The sequence below is a fragment of the Phyllopteryx taeniolatus genome, chromosome 9 (assembly GCF_024500385.1).
Source record: "Phyllopteryx taeniolatus isolate TA_2022b chromosome 9, UOR_Ptae_1.2, whole genome shotgun sequence".
NCBI lineage: Eukaryota > Metazoa > Chordata > Actinopteri > Syngnathiformes > Syngnathidae > Phyllopteryx > Phyllopteryx taeniolatus.
The window spans coordinates 2,721,059-2,739,266 of record NC_084510.1 but is presented as its reverse complement, the minus strand read 5'-3'; the positions used below and the strand labels follow the sequence as shown (position 1 = coordinate 2,739,266).

General features: G+C 41.6%; 1 protein-coding gene across 4 annotated transcripts in view; it reads right to left on the bottom strand.

Moving 5' to 3' along the window:
* LOC133483561 (receptor-type tyrosine-protein phosphatase gamma-like) overlaps nucleotides 1–18,208 on the bottom strand; it is a 499,015-nt gene that overhangs the window by 10,827 nt on the left and 469,980 nt on the right. For all 4 annotated transcript variants that reach the window (XM_061784954.1, XM_061784955.1, XM_061784956.1 and 1 more), the window contains 5 exons: nucleotides 14,536–14,671; nucleotides 14,009–14,155; nucleotides 7,663–7,756; nucleotides 6,587–6,663; nucleotides 6,101–6,229 (listed from right to left, as the gene is read on the bottom strand). In XM_061784954.1, the coding sequence (XP_061640938.1) occupies nucleotides 6,101–6,229; nucleotides 6,587–6,663; nucleotides 7,663–7,756; nucleotides 14,009–14,155; nucleotides 14,536–14,671 (583 nt within the window). The remainder of the gene's footprint in view (nucleotides 1–6,100; nucleotides 6,230–6,586; nucleotides 6,664–7,662; nucleotides 7,757–14,008; nucleotides 14,156–14,535; nucleotides 14,672–18,208) is intronic.

Sequence of the window (18,208 nt, the reverse complement as noted above, 5' to 3'; positions counted from 1 at the left end):
CTCAGTATTTAGTACAAGCACCCTTTTGAGCTAATACAGCCATGAGTCTTTTTGGGAATAATGCAACAAGTTTTTCACACCTGGATTTGGGGATCGTCTGCCATTCCTCCTTGCAGATCCTCTCAAGTTCTGTCAGGTTGGATGGTGAACGTTGGTGGACAGCCATTTTCAGGTATCTCCAGAGATGTGTCAATTGGGTTTAAGTCAGGGCTCTGGCTGGGCCAGAGATGTGTCAATTGGGTTTAAGTCAGGGCTCTGGCTGGGCCATTCAAGAACAGTCACGGAGTTGTTCTGAGGCCACTCCTTCGTAATTTTAGCTATGTGCTTAGGGTCAGTGTCTTTTTGGAAGTTGAACCTTCGGCCCAGTCTGAGGTCCTGAGCAATCTGGAGAAGGTTTTCGTCCAGGATATCCCTGTACTTACTTATTTATCTTTCCTTTGATTGTAACCAGCCATCCTATCCCTGCAGCTGAAAAAAACATCCACAGCATGATGCTGCCACCACCATGCTTCACTGTTGGGACTATATTGGACAGGTGATGTGCCTGGTTTTACACATACTGCTTAGAATTAATTATATATTGGTCTCATCAGACCAGAGAATCTTATTTCTCACCATCTTGGAGACTTTCAGGTGTTTTTTAGCAAACTCCTTGCGGGCTTTCATGTGTCTTGCACTGAGGAGAGGCTTCCGTCAGGCCACTCTGCCATAAAGCCCTGATTGGTGGAGGGCTGCAGTGATGGTTGACTTTCTCCCATCTCCCGATTGAATCGCTGGAGCTCAGCTACAGTGATATTTAGGTTCTTCTTTACCTCTCTCACCAAGGCTCTCCTCCCCCGATTGCTCAGTTTGGCCAGATGGCCAGCTCTAGGAAGGGTTCTGGTCGTCCCAAACGTCTTCCATTTAAGGATTATGGAGGCCTGTGCTTTTAGAAACCTTAAATGCATCAGATTTTTTTTAACCTTGGCCAGATCTGTGCCTTGCCACAATGCTGTCTCTGAGCTCTTCAGGCAGTTCCTTTGACCTCATGATTGTAATTTGCTCTGACATGCACTGTGAGCTCTAAGGTCTTATATAGACAGGTGTGTGGCTTTCCTAATCAAGTCCAATCAGTATAATCAAACACAGGTGGTCTCCAATGAAGGTGTAGCACCATCTCAAGGATGATCAGAAGAAATGGACAGCACCCGAGTTAAATATGAGTGTCACAGCAAAGGGTCTGAATACTTATGGTTGTTTGATATTTCAGTTTATCTTTTTTAATAAATCAGCAAAAATTTGAACAATTCCGTTTTTTTCTGTCAATATGGGGTGCTGTGTGTACATCAATGAGGAAAAAAATTAACTGAAATTATTTTAGCAAATGGCTACAATAAAACACATACACAATAAATAATAAATTTAAGGTGTTTATGAATATTTTCCGTACCCACTATAATATATAATAATAATAATAATAATATAATATACCTTGTGCCTCATCGGTGGGTAAGGAATGGAATCAACGTTTCATAGCATTTGGTTCCACCCATAAAAAAATGAATAAATAATAAATCACTGGTGCCGTGTGACCGTGTGTTACTTTTCGTGCCAAAATGCTGAGCTGCAGTGCGTACCCTTCAAAATGAAATGCTACACTCTTAAAAAAGGAAGTCAAGTTAAAGCCAACACATTTAAACCATTTGACGTGATGAAAAAGTCCCAAATAAAAATGTTAACAATGCCATATTTAACTTTTAGCTGAAACATTAATTAATGAATATTAAGTCAATTAGGTTAGTTCCACACACATAAGTTCATAGGTTTTATATTGATACTGGTTATAAAGAACCCTGTGTAAAATGTTCATTTTAGTCTATGCTGCGGGCTGCTAAGAAAATGGATGTTTATAATTTGGACACCCTTTATTTAAACCATACAAACCTTTTTTACCCAGCCCGCTAAGAGAATCAGAATCGTTTGGAACCGAAATCGAAATAAGGAACAGGAATCAGAACCGGAATTGCTCAAATCCAAACGATGCCCAACCCTAGTGGCATTACATTACTCACTGTTTTCCTTGTGACAACAGTACCTGCTAATTCCAGGTCTTTTTAAAGCTTTCCACAGGCGGTCCTTGTTTTTGGACAACTCTTCTGATTATTATTTACACTCCTCTATCAGAAATCTTGGGAGGAACACCTGAACGAGGCAAATTTATGGTGGTATGATCGGCTTTCCACTTACGTATTATGGCCCCAACCGTGCTCACTGGAACGTTCAGAAGTTTAGATATGCGCCTGTAACCAATGCCTTCGTTATGTTTTGCAACAATTAGCTCTCTGCTCTTACCTGTCATGAGATGTGTCTTGACTCACACCTTGGCATTGAGACCTTTTTGTAGGCCACCAATTAGGACTGAACCAGCTGATATTCATTTGCACTGACAAGGGGCTGGATTGCTGTCCGATTATGGATAGATTTTAGGTGTTGGCAAGATGGCGCCTACCCGTGTGGGTTACACCACATTTTGTAAATCTGCTCAGTCTTTTACCTGAGTTACTCACCGGAGCAGTGACCGCGGTCTTCGGCGCATGGAGGCGAAGGCGGCGCCACGGAGGGAAGCAAGCCGGCATCCAAGTGAAGCTCCGCAAGAGAGGATACAGATTGGCGTTTCCGTCGATCCACCTCGCAAATCTACGCTCCCTACCCAACAAAATGGACGAGCTTCATCTTTTGATAAACACCAGTAAAGACTTCGGACGTTCCGCCGCCATGTGCTTTATGGAGACTTGGCTTTGTGAGGCTGTACCCGATGGTGCTGTCATGCTTCCCGGTTTCCAGCTTCAACGGGCAGACTGTGACATGGAATCATCGGGGAAAACAAAAGGCGGTGGGATATACTTCCATATCAATGAAAAATTGTGTACGGACGTCACGGAGCACAGCACACACTGCAGCCCGCATTTGGTGTCACTGTTTTTGAACCGTAAGCCATTCTACTTGCCTCGTGAGTTCGCATCATTCATTCTCGCCGGCGTCTACATTCCTCCTCAAGCTAACACGAACGCCCCACTGCTAATGCTCGCTGAACAAGTAAATGAAATTGGAAAAAAAACACCCAGACTCACCCCTCATTGTTCTCGGGGACTTTAACAAAGCTAAACTCAACCACGAACTCCCTAAATACAAGCAGTGCATTGACTGTCCTACCAGGGAAAATATCATTTTAGACCACTGCTATACTACGCTAAATAACACATACCGTGCCATTCCTCGTGCAGCTCTGGGCTCGTCTGCTTAATTCACTTAATGCCAACATACAGGTACGAACTTAAATGCGCCAAGCCTACACTGAAAACAGTGAAAAAGTGGAACAATGAAGCAAAGATAGAACTTCAAAGCTCTTTTGACTGCACAGACTGGAGTGTCTTTGAAAATTCAGCTGGCAGCCTGGATGAATATACGGACACTGTCACATCCTATATTAGTTTCTGTGAAGATGTGTGTGTACCAACAAAGTCATTTTGCACATTCAATAACAACAAGCCGTGGTTCACTGCCAAACTTAAGCAACTTCGCCAAGCTAAGAAAGGCGGATATCAGACCGGGTCCCTGTATAATCGCATTAGAAACCAGCTGACTAAAGAAATTAACATTGCAAAGAGGAACTATGCAGCAAAGTTTGAAAAACAGTTTAGCGCTAACGACTCCAAATCAGTCTGGCATGCATTCCAATTGCTGACCAATTACAAGCGACAATCACCCCAAACTGAGAACAATAGCACGCGAGCCAACGACTTGAATACCTTCTACTGAAGATTTGAAAATGACACTTTCACACTGCCAGTGGATTTACAGCTTTCTGATGGGCAGAACACAGCAGGTGAGGCTGGGGGAGGCCACCTCATCCACATGCACCATCGGCACTTGGGCGCCCGAAGGTTGTGTCCTCTCTCTGCTGCTCTTTTCTCCCTACACGAATGACTGCACCTCAATGCACGCTGTCAAACTCCTGAAGTTTACAGATGACACCACTGTCTTCGGGCCTCATCAAAGACTGTGACGAGTCTGCATATTGACAGGAAATGGAGCGGCTGGAGCCGAACACGCTCAAGACGGCAGAGATGAGCGTGGACTTCAGGAGGCATCCTTCGCCACAGCTGCCCCTCACGCTGTCCAACTGCCTTGTGTCAACTGTCGAGACCTTATAGTTCCTGGGAATTACAGTCTCTCAGGACCTGAAGTGGGCGATCAACATCAACTCCGTCCTCAAAAAGGCCCAGCAGAGAATGTACTTCCTGCGGCTTCTGAGGAATCACGGCCTGCCACAGGAACTGTTGAGGCAGTTCTACACAGCGGTCATCGAATCAGTCCTGTGTTCTTCCATCACAGTCTGTTTGGTGCTGCTACAAAAAATGACAAACTCCGACTATAATACGGTGCACCTTATGTGTGTGTTAAATACAGAAATAGACCCCTTAACTGAGAATGCGCCTTTTAATACGGTGCGCCTTATGGTCGTGAACATACGGTAAATGTTTAGCGTTCAAACGCATTTACTGTATATTGCACCTTTCTATAAATGACACTCAAAAGTGCTTTTAGAATTTCATTCAATGCATATGCTACCATAGATGGAAAGTTAAGTGTCTCAACAACATAATATTTTGGTAGATAACATCCTTCTTCATTTCAAATCTTCTATTGTGCACATTTACAACAATGAATGAATGAATTAAATTTGATTATTGTGTCATGCATACAAATGTGCGCCCAGCCCACACGGGATTCTAACATTTGGGCACTATTTTCTATGACAGTGAAACGTGCTTAAAAGCTAAGCCGTTCCAAAGTGTGACAAAGTAAATTAAAATGATCGATTTAATTGGAAGGAGACAAAAAATGCAAAAACAAAGTGCTGCCATTAAAAAAAAACTACCTAGTAAGTGTTTTAACTCCCAGTATTGATAAATTGCACTTATTGGCCTCAGTCCTAAATAAAGATGGAGTGACAAAAGTGACAATTGATCATGCTGATTATGTAAACATATTGATCATGCTGATTATGCAAACATATTTTGTATTTTGATTTATTCACGTCTGCTGCCAGCCAATACGAATATAGAATGCTGGTCATGAATCTCAACAGGGCCAAACGAGCTCATAAAAAAAGTGAACAAGACATCATATCATTTTCACTTTAGTACTTGGGTGCAGATATGCAGACATTCATTTAGAGGATTTGCAACGAAATGGCTGGTGACAAGTCCAGGGTTTATTGGGCCTCGACCCAAAGTCAGCTGGGATAGGTTCCAGCTCACCTGCCACCATAATGAGATCAAGTGGTATAGAAAAGAAATGGATGGATGGAGCTGCAGCGCCCTCTACTGGTTGTACAGTTGAAATGGTCACAGAGAAGAGAGCTTCATGCAATATTAAGTCAGGCGAAACAAGCTTGCTGCTTCTGCTGCTGCAGTTTGGACTGTTGCCTCTCTAACATGTTTTTCTGAATGCGCGCTTACCACTAATTAGATCTGATATTCAACAAATAAGTAGCATAACTAATAGTTTGAAAATAATTTTAGAAAGTTTGGGTTCAAACCATCACAAATAGTTACCCTTTAATATCTGTTTTTACTGTGCATAAATATATAAACATAATAAATATCATAAATATTGACTATAAATAGTAGCATCTTTGTCAGACCACTCAAGAGTACCTTGAAGGAAAAGGGAAAGCAAAAAAGCTAAATTTAGCTTTTAGTCGATATGGTCCTCATCTTTAGAACAAATAACTAAAATGTTGTAAAGGATAAAGCTTTCAAATGACCTACATGCTGTTAGTCTCATCTCATCACTTGATGTTTTTTTTTGTAATTTACCTGTCGTTGAAATACATTTTAATCCACAAAGTCCAAATCAGGACGTTTGTTTGTTTATCCTTGGTAAGCATTTGCTCTGTAATACAGTCAAGAACACTCAATCCAGCTAGTTTTGTGTTTCTCAAAAATAGGCCAAATTAGGCCAGCTGCAACACATCCCTACGTTCGCATAATAAAACACTTATACCACTAATAATGGCATGTATGTGTATGTTTGTGTCTTTATTGCATCATACCAGTCCATGGTTGGCAGGCAGCATGACAACGATTTGTGCATTATGGTCCCAAATCATTCTCCAGAAATCTTTTGTGGTGTGGGGCAAAGGATGCTGGGTAATGATGAATTCATTACTACGGTAGTAACTCTGTGGTGGTGATGAGGAGAGGGGTGGGGGTAGGGGGATAAAAAATTGGAAAGGAAGGGAAATTGAGGCACAATATAACCAGTACGTGCACACACGCATGCACACACACACACACACACACACCCAAGACTCTTAATCAGACTCAATGATAGCTAACTTGTTTCATAGACATGTCTGTATAATGCCATTCCACTATTTTTTTCATCCAACAATCTATTTTTTTCTTCTCTGTAAAATGTGTCAGTGCAGGCATACACATTTATCATGAAAACACAAAACGTGTAGCCAAGTTGAGGACATGAATTTACATTGGTGCATTTTGTGAATGGAGTGATCAGAAGAACAGGAAGTACTGACCATGATGTAAGAGGCGTTAATGTAATCGCTCCCCTTGATGCCAGGCAAAGGTACTAAGCTCACCCTGGCTTGTTCCGCTGTTCAAACAGACAGAAATGAAATATGTCATAAAACTGATTGGCAATCCGTTTGGTAAACCAACTCAAGTAAACTATAAGATGTCAAAATAATGTGAAACTTGGCATGCCACTGTGACAGACTTCCCTTTGCTTCTGCATATTGCACTGTGTTCATTTACATATGCAATTAGATTATGAGAGGATGTGTAAGCAAGTTTGAAAACTGAAACCTCACCATTCGAATGTCCTTTGACCCTTAATTTAGCACATTTCTCAAGCCACAGAGTCTTCGATACATCTATACCAGCTTTGCGTGCCTACTGTACATCTGAACAGTTTATGCATGTCTTCTGGAAGGCCCTATCAATCCCAACAAGACTGGATGGCTCCTATCTATCTTCATGTTCAATATTTTCCATGGAATTAATTGCCGAATTATGGAATTTGGCAAGGTTATTTCAGTCAGACTTGTCCCGAGGAACTCTCGTACTTTGCATCCATGTGCACACTGGAGCTTTTCCCATTCATGGCTTAAAAATTACACTTAATACTTCTGTCAGTCTCTGCGACTGAGAGCAACCACAATGTGGACAGCAATGTGTCCTTATGGACCAGGTAGAGTATGCTGGGTGAGCAGTATTTGATTTTTTTTTTTTTTTAACCTGTCTTGTTTGGCTGTTAGGTCAAGTAGAATGGAGAATCTGTATGTATTTTGGTTTTGAAAGTAAGCCTTACTCCCTACAGTATCTCTACTCTCTCTCCACTATATCTTAAGTTGGGAATTACATTAGGTCAACAAGTTTTGGTTTTCAAAAAATTATGCAATGCAAAATTCTGAATATGTGCTACCTTTTGTTTATCAGTACTGAGTACTGTAGCATTCTTGCATAATGTATAAGCTTATAGAAAAGGTACAAACGCTATGTACTGGAACAGATTCAAAATTATTATTTTGGGACTCATATTCCTGCTTCAGGCAAAAAGTTAAATATTATTTAACCAAAATACAAAACTTACATGGCACCACAGAGGATATTCTATTTTTCTCTTTGTTGGACTCCTTCTGAGAATTGAAGCACTCCATGAATCTGGCATTGCACTGTGTAATCAACTAATACATATGGGAAGAAGCAGGGGATGGGCATGTTAGAATTTTACACAACAATGCATCAATTCAAAACAACAGTACTGTGTCATTCTGCCATAAAAAAAACAAAAAAACAAAAAAAACACTTGTGCTTTTTTTTATTTTTTTTTAACTTACCTTACTCAAACGAACAGCGTATTGTGTCATCCTAGCATTGAGAGCAGTATTAAATTATAGAAAAGAATTTCAACAAGCCCTTAAGCATTCAATGCTGACTGCATCGTAAATGAGAATCGGTTGTTAATTGCTTTAATTGGCTAAATAAGGGTTAAATAAACACATAAATAAAAAGTGTTTTGCACGGCGTGCATACACTTCTTTGCAGGAAGACGTGTACAAAATATCAATGTTTTCTAATATGGTAATTCAAAGTGTGTATTAATAAAATGCACTTTGCAATTAAGGAGACATAGCTCGGGTAGAGTTAATGCAGCCCTATGGGGGGCACAAGCCAGTGCAAACTGTAGGCCGGTCCCAAGCCTGGATAAATGCAGCGGGTTGCGTCAGGAAGGGCATCCGGCTTAAAACTTTGCCAAACAAATATGAGCATTCATCCAAAGAATTCCATACCTGATCAGTCGTGGCCCGGGTTAACAACGTCCGCCACCGGCGCCGTTAACCTACAGGGCGCCGGTGGAGATTCAGCTATTGTGGGTCGAAGACGAAGGAGATGTGCAACAAGAGGGAATAAAACTCTGTACCTCCTGTATGCTAAATGTCCAATATAAAAGGAGTTCTTGTATATTTAAAGCGGATTCTTCGGCAGAAAGAGAAGAGGAAATCACAGAGCCTAGAACTGAATGTGGGGACTTTAAATGTTGGGACTATGACAGGGAAAGCTCAGGAGTTGGTTGACATGATGATTAGGAGAAAGGTTGATATATTGTGTGCCCAGGAGAGCAGGTGGAAAGGCAGTAAGGCTTGAAGTGTAGGGGCAGGGTTCAAATTATTTTACCACGGTTTAGATGGGAAAAGAAATGGAGTAGGAGTTATTTAAAAGGAAGAGTTAGTGAAGAATGTCTTGGAGGTGAAGAGTGTCAGATCAAGTGATGAGGTTGATATATATATATTATGTAATTAGTGGCTATGCCCCACAGGTAGGATGTGACCTAGAGGTGAAAGAGAAATTCTGGAAGGAGCTGGATGAAGTAGTTCTGAGCCTCCCAGACAGAGAGAGTCGTGATTGGTGCAAATTTTAATGGACATGTTGCGAAAGGAAACAGAGCTGATGAAGAAGTGATGGGTAAGTTTGGCATCCAGGTAAGGAACCTCGAGGGACAGATGGTGGTTGACTTTTCAAAAAGGATGGAAATGGCTGTAGTGAAAACTTTTTTCCAGAAGAGACAGGAAAATCCTTTACCTCAACTGGAAAAAATTTGTGATGATTTAAAACGTTGGAACAGCCTACCTATCTCATTTTTAGGGCATATAAAATGAAAACGTTGCCACAAATTAACTATTTATTTTCGATGCTCCCATTCAAACTTACATTAAAATGGTTCCAAATGCTCGATTTGCCATTTTAAAATTTTACTCTAAAAATAAGAAAAATAGAATCAGCCTAGCTACCCTTCAGAAAGGTAAAGCAGAAGGGGGACTTGACCCACCCAACTTCAACCTCTATTACTTAGCTAGCCAAATACAGTACCTCATTAAATGGTTACGTCCTAATGTTGAACAACAATCTTGGCTGGAACTCGAACAGATAGACTGCAATACCACCAAACTTTCAGACCTCCTGTTGATCAGCGCAAATCTAAAATGCCAAAATTGTTTTAAGAACCCGATTCTTGCTGCCACTTTTATCATCTTGGCAGAAAAGTCTAGAAACCATGCAATCTCAGTTAGCACCATATCGTTCCTCCCCAATCTGGCACAATCCCGATTTTGAGATTAACAAAATACCCATTTACTGCAGCACATGGGAACAAAGTGGAATTGACCGCCTACATCACTTATTCAAAAATAATGTATTCATGTCACGTGAAAGCTTATTCGAAGAATTTCAGATTAGAGATGGTAACGTCCTTCAATATTATAAAGTTAGAACAACAATCCTAAAAAGACTCTCAACACACGCAAATACTTTAGAACTACCCGATTTTGTTCGGAAAATAGTTGAACTACTTCCACAAAACAAAAAACTTCTTTCAAAAGTATACAAATTAATCTCAAGTAATAATTTAATACACTTACCAGTCGGAAAATGGGTAAAAGACCTCTCAGTGTCCACTGACATTGATTAGTGTAGCTGTAGAAACAGATTCTCAATGACAAAAAAACTGTAATTTGGAGCTAATCCAGTTCAAAGTACTCCATAGATCACACGTTACGCAATATAGTATGCATAAAATGGACTATTCAAAACCAAATATATGCACTCATTGTACTGAAAATGCTCCAGACACTTATTTGCTCTTTGGCATTGTACACCCGTACAGCGCTTCTGGTCACTAGTTACACAGAAACCTTTCCTCAGTTTTGAACTGTAGGATTCCGTTTTCTCCTCATCTTTGTCTGCTGGGTGATTTAAAAGTTGTAGATCTTCCAAATAAACATGCTCATTATATCGCTAAAAAAAAACCCAATACTATTAAACTGGAAAAATAAACAAGCTATCAACAGTAGCCAATGGCAAAACCTTGTCATAGAGTATGTAACACTCGAAAATACCTCTGCCAAACGCAATAAGCAAATGGATAACTTTAAGAAAAGTCGGTCACCTTTCATTAAGATGGGGAACCTCGAAGCTTGATTGTGTTTGCCTGGGAAAGAATGTCATACATAAATGTAATGTAATGTAAAGTGTAATGTAAATCCAATGTTATGAGACTAAATGAGTTCTTGTCATTTTAGACCCCTGTGCACGCCATAGGGTCACTTGCATGCACTTTAATCCTATCCTTCTGGATTTGCGAGGTTGGCCTCTAGGGAGGCTGGGCCCTTACTCGATGTGCCAGCTCAGCAACTCTGTACACCAGTTGACGAACATGCATGTCATATTGTGTTCATTCACTAATACATTCGATAGAAACACTATAGACTGGAATTACTTGTTCTGGGATCACTTATAACAACACAGGTTATACGAACATATCAACTCACAGGTTGTTACAGGTGTTTAGACATGAAAAAAGAATCCCACCACACCACTCGACAGTAGCACTACCTTCTTCATTCTCCCAGATCCTGTCCTACCCTTTTCTGTCCTCTCTTATCTGGTTCTCTTGCTTAGTTATTGCATGTCCTCACCAGGTGTCCCCCCTCGAACCCCCAACACCCCCACCCCCCAATCTACCAATAACTGTTGAAATGTTACTTGTGTTTAAATATCGAGACTGTCTCACTATTGTTCTGCTGTGGTTCTCACCCCTCGTCCCCTTGTCTACTCTGTCCCCACTGTCTGTCCCCTAAAGCCCTTTTCTGTCTGGCTGCATTTTCAATAATGTTTAAGGAACATAGGATGTGGAGACGATGTAATCTGAAGGAGGTGACTGACTGTAAAGTCGTGGTTGGGGAGAGTGTGGCTAGACAGCATAGGATGGTGGTGTGTAAGTTGACTCTGGTGGTGGGGAGGAAGACTAAGAAGACAAACGCAGAGCAGTGAACCATGTGGTGGAAGCTGAGAAAGGAAGTGTCGTGCGGTACTTTCGGGAAGAGGTGAGAAAGGCTCTCAGTGGACAGGAGGAGCTTCCAGAAGATTGGACCACTACAGCCAAGTTGATCAGAGAAACAGGCAGGAGAGAACTTGGTGTATCTTCTGGTGGGAAAATGGAGAAGGAGACTTGGTGGTGGAACCTCAAAGTAGAGGGAATCATACAAGGAAGGAGGTTAGCTAAGAAGAAGTGAGACACTGAGAGGACCGGGGAAAGGAGACAAGAATACATGGAGATGCGACATAGGGCGAAGGTAGAAGTGGCATATGATGGCATGTATGCCAGGTTGGACACAAAAGAAGGAGAAAGGGATCTATACAGGTTGGCCAGACAGAGGGATAGAGATGGGAAGAATGTGCAGCAGGTTAGGGTGATGAAGGACAGAGATGGAAATATGTTGACTGGTGCCACGAGTGTGCTGGATAGATGGAGAGAATACTTTGAGAAGCTGATGAATGAGGAAAATCAGAGAGAAAAAAAGAGTAGAGGAAGGAAGTGTGGTGGATAAGGAAGTAGCAATGATTAGTAAGGGTGAAGTTAGAAAGGCACTAAAGAGGTCGAAAAATGGAAAGGTAGTTTGTCCTGATGACATTCCTGTGGCCGTATGGAAGCATGGAGTGCTCTGGAGTGGTGGCTGTAGAGTTTTTGACCAGCTTGTTCAACAAAATTCTAGTGGGTGAGAAGATGGCTGAGGAATGGAGGAAAAGTGTGTTGGTGCCCATTTTTAAGAACAAGGGTGATGTGCAGAGCTGTGGGAACTATAAAGAAATAAAGTTGATGAGCCACACAATGAAGTTATGGGAAAGAGTAGTGGAGGCTAGACTGAAGTGAGTAATTGCGAGCAACAGTATGGTTTCATGTCTAGAAAGAGTACCACAGATGCATTATTTGCCTTGAAGGTGTTGATGAAAAGGTACAGAGAAGGTCAGAGGGAGCTACATTGTGTCTTTGTTGGTATAGAGAAAGCCAATAACGTAGTACCCAGAGAGGAACTGTGGTACTGCATGCAGAAGTCTGGAGTGGCAGAGAAGTATCTTAGAATAGTACAGGACATGTATGAAGGGCAGCAGAACAGTGGTGAGCTGTGCTGTAGGTGTGACAGAGGAGTTTAAGGTGGAGGTGGGACTGCATCAGGGATCAGCTCTAGCACCTTCCTATTTGCAGTGAGGCTGACAGTTGAGGTTAGACTGGGGTCCCTGTGGACCATGATGTTCACAGATGAGATTGTGAGCCGCAGTGAAAGCAGGGAGCAGGTGGAGGAACAGTTAGAAAGATGGAGGCATGCACTGGAAAGCAGAGGAATGAAGATTAACCGAAGTAAGACAGAATATATGTGCATGAATGAGAGGGGTGGTGGGGGAAGAGTGAGGCTACAGAGAGAAGAGATAGCAAGGGTGGAGGACTTTGAATACTTGGGGTCAACCGTCCAGAGCAATGGTGAGTGTGGTCAGGAAGTGAAGAAGGTTGGAACGGGTGGAGACAGTGGTGAGGCCAGCCATGATGTGCGGATTACAGACAGTGGCACTGAAGAAACAACAGGAAGCAGAGTTGGAGGTGGCGGAAATTAAGATGTTGAGGTTCTCTCTAGGAGTGACCAGATTGGACAAAATTAGAAATGAGCTCGTCAGAGGGATGGCCAAGGTTAAATGTTTTGGAGACAAAATTAGAGAGAGCAGACTTTGATGGTTTGGACATGTCCAGAAGGGTGATGAGGATGGAGCTGCCAGGCAAGAGAGCTAGAGGAAGACCAAAGAGTAGGTTGATAGATGAGGGAAGACATGAGCGCAGTTGGCATTCGAGAGGAGGATGCAGGAGATAGGCTTACATGGAAAAGGACGATACGCTGTGGTGACCCCTAAAAGGACAAGCCGAAAGGAAACGAAGAAGAAGAAGCTCAGGTAGAGTTAGTGATTTATGTAACGCTTGACAAACAATTACATGGAATAGTAAAGAATCAGATACTCAAGTTTGAATTTCTAAAAAAAATCTATGATTCTGGACAAAAAAAATCTAAACCAAAAAAAACAAAAAACAAGATAAAACAAAAAGGCTCAAAGCATTTGGAAACATCTACCAAAAAAAAGTCCTCGTCTCCTTTCATCATCCTAATCAATTTTGTTTTGCACACTCAGTCCATAAAGTCCAAACTGTGGTCTTGATTGTATTATAAGTGATGAAAAAGCCAAGGACTTTTTCTTTTAGCCATCTTTCAAATTCGGTAGTAGAAGAAAGGTCTGTAATGTTGAAAGCTGAGGTAGCTGATGTTCAAGGTCATATTGGGAGGTCTTTTTTGTTAGCCCTCTACTTCCAACAGATTTTTCTTATTTCTTATCTGTGTTCTAGTTTTCTGTTTGTAGATGTTACTGCATAACTCTGAAATGGTGATAGGTTGGCAGATTATGTAAAAAAATTTTTTTCCCGTTAATGGTCATGGCATGACATTCTTGTGATAATGCTGCTAGTAAAAACAAAATTAATAAATAATAATCACCACTATGTATTCTAAAACTAAATGTGCTATTTGAATATACATACATTAAAAAATTATTTATCCCTTCACCTTAAACTGTTTCTCCACACGTTTCTGACCACTGTGCCCTGGTGTCATGATGGTGTTTGTGTAGTGATGAAGGTGGCTGGCTGCAACCTCAGTCTCCTTGCTCAAGATGGCTTCCGTCAAGGCATCATGGATAAATACGTATTGCTCCTGGATCAGCCAAGCAAAATTTAACAAATCACTGTCGAATGTCAAACAATTTCATCATCTCTATTTAGTCAATAAACAGCTTGTAAAGTTCACAATATCGATCTAAACCTACATCAGCGGTTGAACATAAAATACTGATAGTTAAAAATACAGCAAAATACTGTATGTATCAATATTCAGTACATACAGTACACCTTCCATCCAAAATAAACGGCTAACAGATACTGTTTGAAATTAAAACAATAACTAGAAAGGAACTATTGATGGACTGAAGTGCTATACTGTATATGCAAAATCCATTCTAAACAATATTTTTGTCCAAATGTGCATTGCACGAGAAACTCTCTTGCATTTTGTCAAAAACAAAGATACATACACACCTCAGTCTGGACGAGGTAGTTGCGCTGAGTACGTATGTGTTTCAGAAAGCCGAATACGTTAATGGTGTTTTTGTCCTTGATCTGGTTCAGCATGCTGTCAATGACGATATAGGTCCCTGTGCGACCCACTCCCGCACTGCAAAACGATACAGCAACAGTGACGAAAAGAAGGCAATGCAAGCGTACAAATAACCAATTCAATCTGTGTATCATTTATTTAAATTATCAATTGGTAAATGAAAAAAAGGGACTGATTATTATTATTTTTAGATAAAAAACGAGCTAGCTACCAAATGCCATTCTTTGACTTTGTGAATTGAAGATGAAGAAATACTGACATATTATGATGACTATGTGAACCAAAAACTGCAGATAGTCACACAAGGTAACTTGCTAAGTGTTTTATTGCAATATACTAATAGGGGGAGAGATTTGTCTCAAAATTCTTCTTCTTTTCCTTTCAGCCACAGCGCGTCATCCTTTTCCATGTAAGCTTATCTCCTGCATCCTCGTCTCGAACAACAACTGCCCTCATATCTTCTCTCACGACATCCATCAACCTTCTCTTTGGTCTTCCTCGAGCTCTCTTGCCTGGCAGCTCCATCCTCATCATCCTTCTACCAATATACTCACTATTTCTCCTCTGGACGTGTCCAAACCACCAAAGTCTGCTCTCTAACTTTGTCTCCAAAACATCGAACCTTGGCTGTCCCTCTGATGAGCTCATTTCTAATTGTATCCAACCTGGTCACGCCAAGCGCGAACCTCAACATCTTCATTTCCGCCACCTCCAGCTCTGCTTCCTGTTGTCTCTTCATTGCCACTGTCTCTAATCCGTACATCATGGCTGACTTCACTACTGTTTTATAAACTTTGCCCTTCATCCTAGCAGAGACTCTTCTGTCACATAACACACCTGACACCTTTCTCCACGCTTTCCAACCTCCTTGCACCTGTTTCTTCACTTCCTGACCACACTCACCATTGCTCTGGACGGTTGACCCCATGTATTTAAAGTCCACCACCGTCGCTATCTCTTCTCCCTGTAGCCTCACTCTTCCCCCATACCCCTCTCATTCATGCACATATATTCTGTTTTACTTCGGCTAATCTTCATTCGTCTGCTTTCCAGTGCATGCATCCATCTTTCCAACTGTTCCTCCACCTGCTCCCTGCTTTCACTGCAGATCACAATGTCAACTGCAAACATCATGCTCTATGGGGATTCCAGTCTAACCTCATCTGTCAGCATATCCACTGCAAACAGGAAGGGGCTCAGGGCTGATCCCTGATGCAGTCCCACCTCCACCTTAAATTCGTCTGTCACCCCTACAGCACACCTCACCACTGTTCTGCTGCCCTCGTACATGTCCTGTATTATTCTAACATACTTCTCTTCCACTCCAGACTTCCGCATGCAGTAACACAGTTCCTCAATGGGTACTCTGTTATAGGCTTTCTCCAGATCTACAAAGACACAATGTAGCTCCGTCTGACCTTCTCTGTACTTTTCCATCAACACCCTCAAAGCAAATAATGCATCTGTGGTACTCTTTCTAGGCATGAAACCATACTGTTGCTCGCAATTACTCACTTCAGTCTAGCCTCCACTCCTCTTTCCCATAACTTCATTGTGTGGCTCATCAACTTTATTTCTTTATAGTTCCCACAGCTCTGCACATCACCCTTGTTCTTAAAAATGGGCACCAACACACTTTTCCTCCATTCCTCAGGCATCTTCTCATGCGCTAGAATTCTATTGAACAAGGTGGTCAAAAACTCCACAGCCACCTCTCCTAGATGCTTCCATACCTCCACAGGAATGTCACCAGGACCCACTGCCTTTCAATTTTTCATCCTCTTTAATGCCTTTTTAACTTCCCCCTTACTAATCCTTGACTCTTCCTGGTCCACCACACTTGCCTCTTCTTCTTTCCCTTCTCTCTCATTTTCCTCAGTCATCAACTCCTCAAAGTATTCTTTCCATCTATCTATCACACTACTGGCACCAGTCAACATATTTCCATCTCTATCCTTAATCACCCTAACCTGCTGCACATCCTTCCCATCTCTATCCCTCTGTATGGCCCACCTGTATAGATCCCTTTCTCCTTCTTTCGTGTCCAACCTGGCATACATGTCATCATATGCCTCTTGTTTGGCCTTTGCCCTATGTCGCCTCTCCTCGGGTCCTCTCAGTGTCCCACTTCTTCTTAGCCAACCTTTTTCCTTGTATGATTTCCTGTACTGTGAGGTTCCACCACCAAGTCTCCTTCTCTCCTTTCCTGCCAGAAGATACACCAAGTACTCTGGATGCCGTACTTAGCCATCACTTCTTCGTCACCCCTATTTCCTTCACCAACATGTCCATTACAATCTGCACCAATCACAACTCTCTCTCTGTCTGGGATGCTGAGAACTACTTCGTCTAGCTCCTTCCAGAATTTCACTTTCACCTCTAGGTCACATCCTACCTGTAAGCCATAGCCACTAATCACATTATACATAACACCCTCAAGTTCAAGTTTCAGCCTCATCACTCGATCTGATACTCTTTTCACCTCAAAGACATTCTTAGCCAACTCTTCTTTTAAAATAACCCCGACTACATTTCTCTTCCCATCTACAAAATAATTTAAACCCTGCCTTACTGCCTTTGCACCTGTTCTCCTGGACACACAATATATCAACCTTTCTTCTAATCATCATGTCAACCAACTCCAGAGATTTTCCTGTCATAGTCCCAACATTCAAAGTCCCCATATTCAGTTCTAGGCTCTGTGCTTTCCTCTTCTCTTTCTGCCGAAGAACCCGCTTTCCACCTCTTCTTCGACTTCGACCCACAGTAGCTGAATTTCCACCGGCGCCCTGCAGGTTGATGGTGGAATCATCCGTCGGTGGCGGACGTTATTAACCTGAGCCACGACCGATCCGGTATGGAATTCTTTGGATGAACGCTCATATTTGTTTGGCAAAGTTTTAAGCCGGATGCCCTTCCTGACGCAACCCTCTGCATTTATCTGGGCTTGGGACCGTCCGACAGTTTGCACTGGCTTGTGCCACCCATTGGGCTGCATTGTTGTCTCAAAATTATTGACACAAATATATCTGCGATGTATTTGTTTTTCATATCCACAAATATATTGCTGATTTACACAAGTGTTTTTTTTTTTTTTATGTTGTGTGCATTGATCATGACTTAAATATCATTGTAAATATTCAACTCTGCTTGTGAATTGTTGAAGGTGCATTTATGGATTAGTAGGCAGAGTAAATTTTGATAAATGGACACACAACATTAAAAAAGACATGTAAATCAAGGCTATATTTGTTGATCTGAAAAACGTGTAAATCGGGGCAATTTTTGTCGATTTGAAAAACACGTGTAAATCGTGGATATATTTGTGTAAATAATTTTGAGACAAATCTCTCCCCATATACAAATAGCATCCTGTACATAGTTCAAAACCTTACAATATGCTAATTATTGACTCAGATTAATTTTAGTGATTACACGTTTTCCTCAATGCTTTACATCCTGTAAAACACCTTTTGGGGGTCCAGCCCCCCCTGCATATTTCTGATTGACCCTAAGGACCCCCCCGATCTGGGTGGGCAGGTGTGCAATTTCATAGAAACAGATGCATTTTAAACTGCATTATGGCTTTTAATT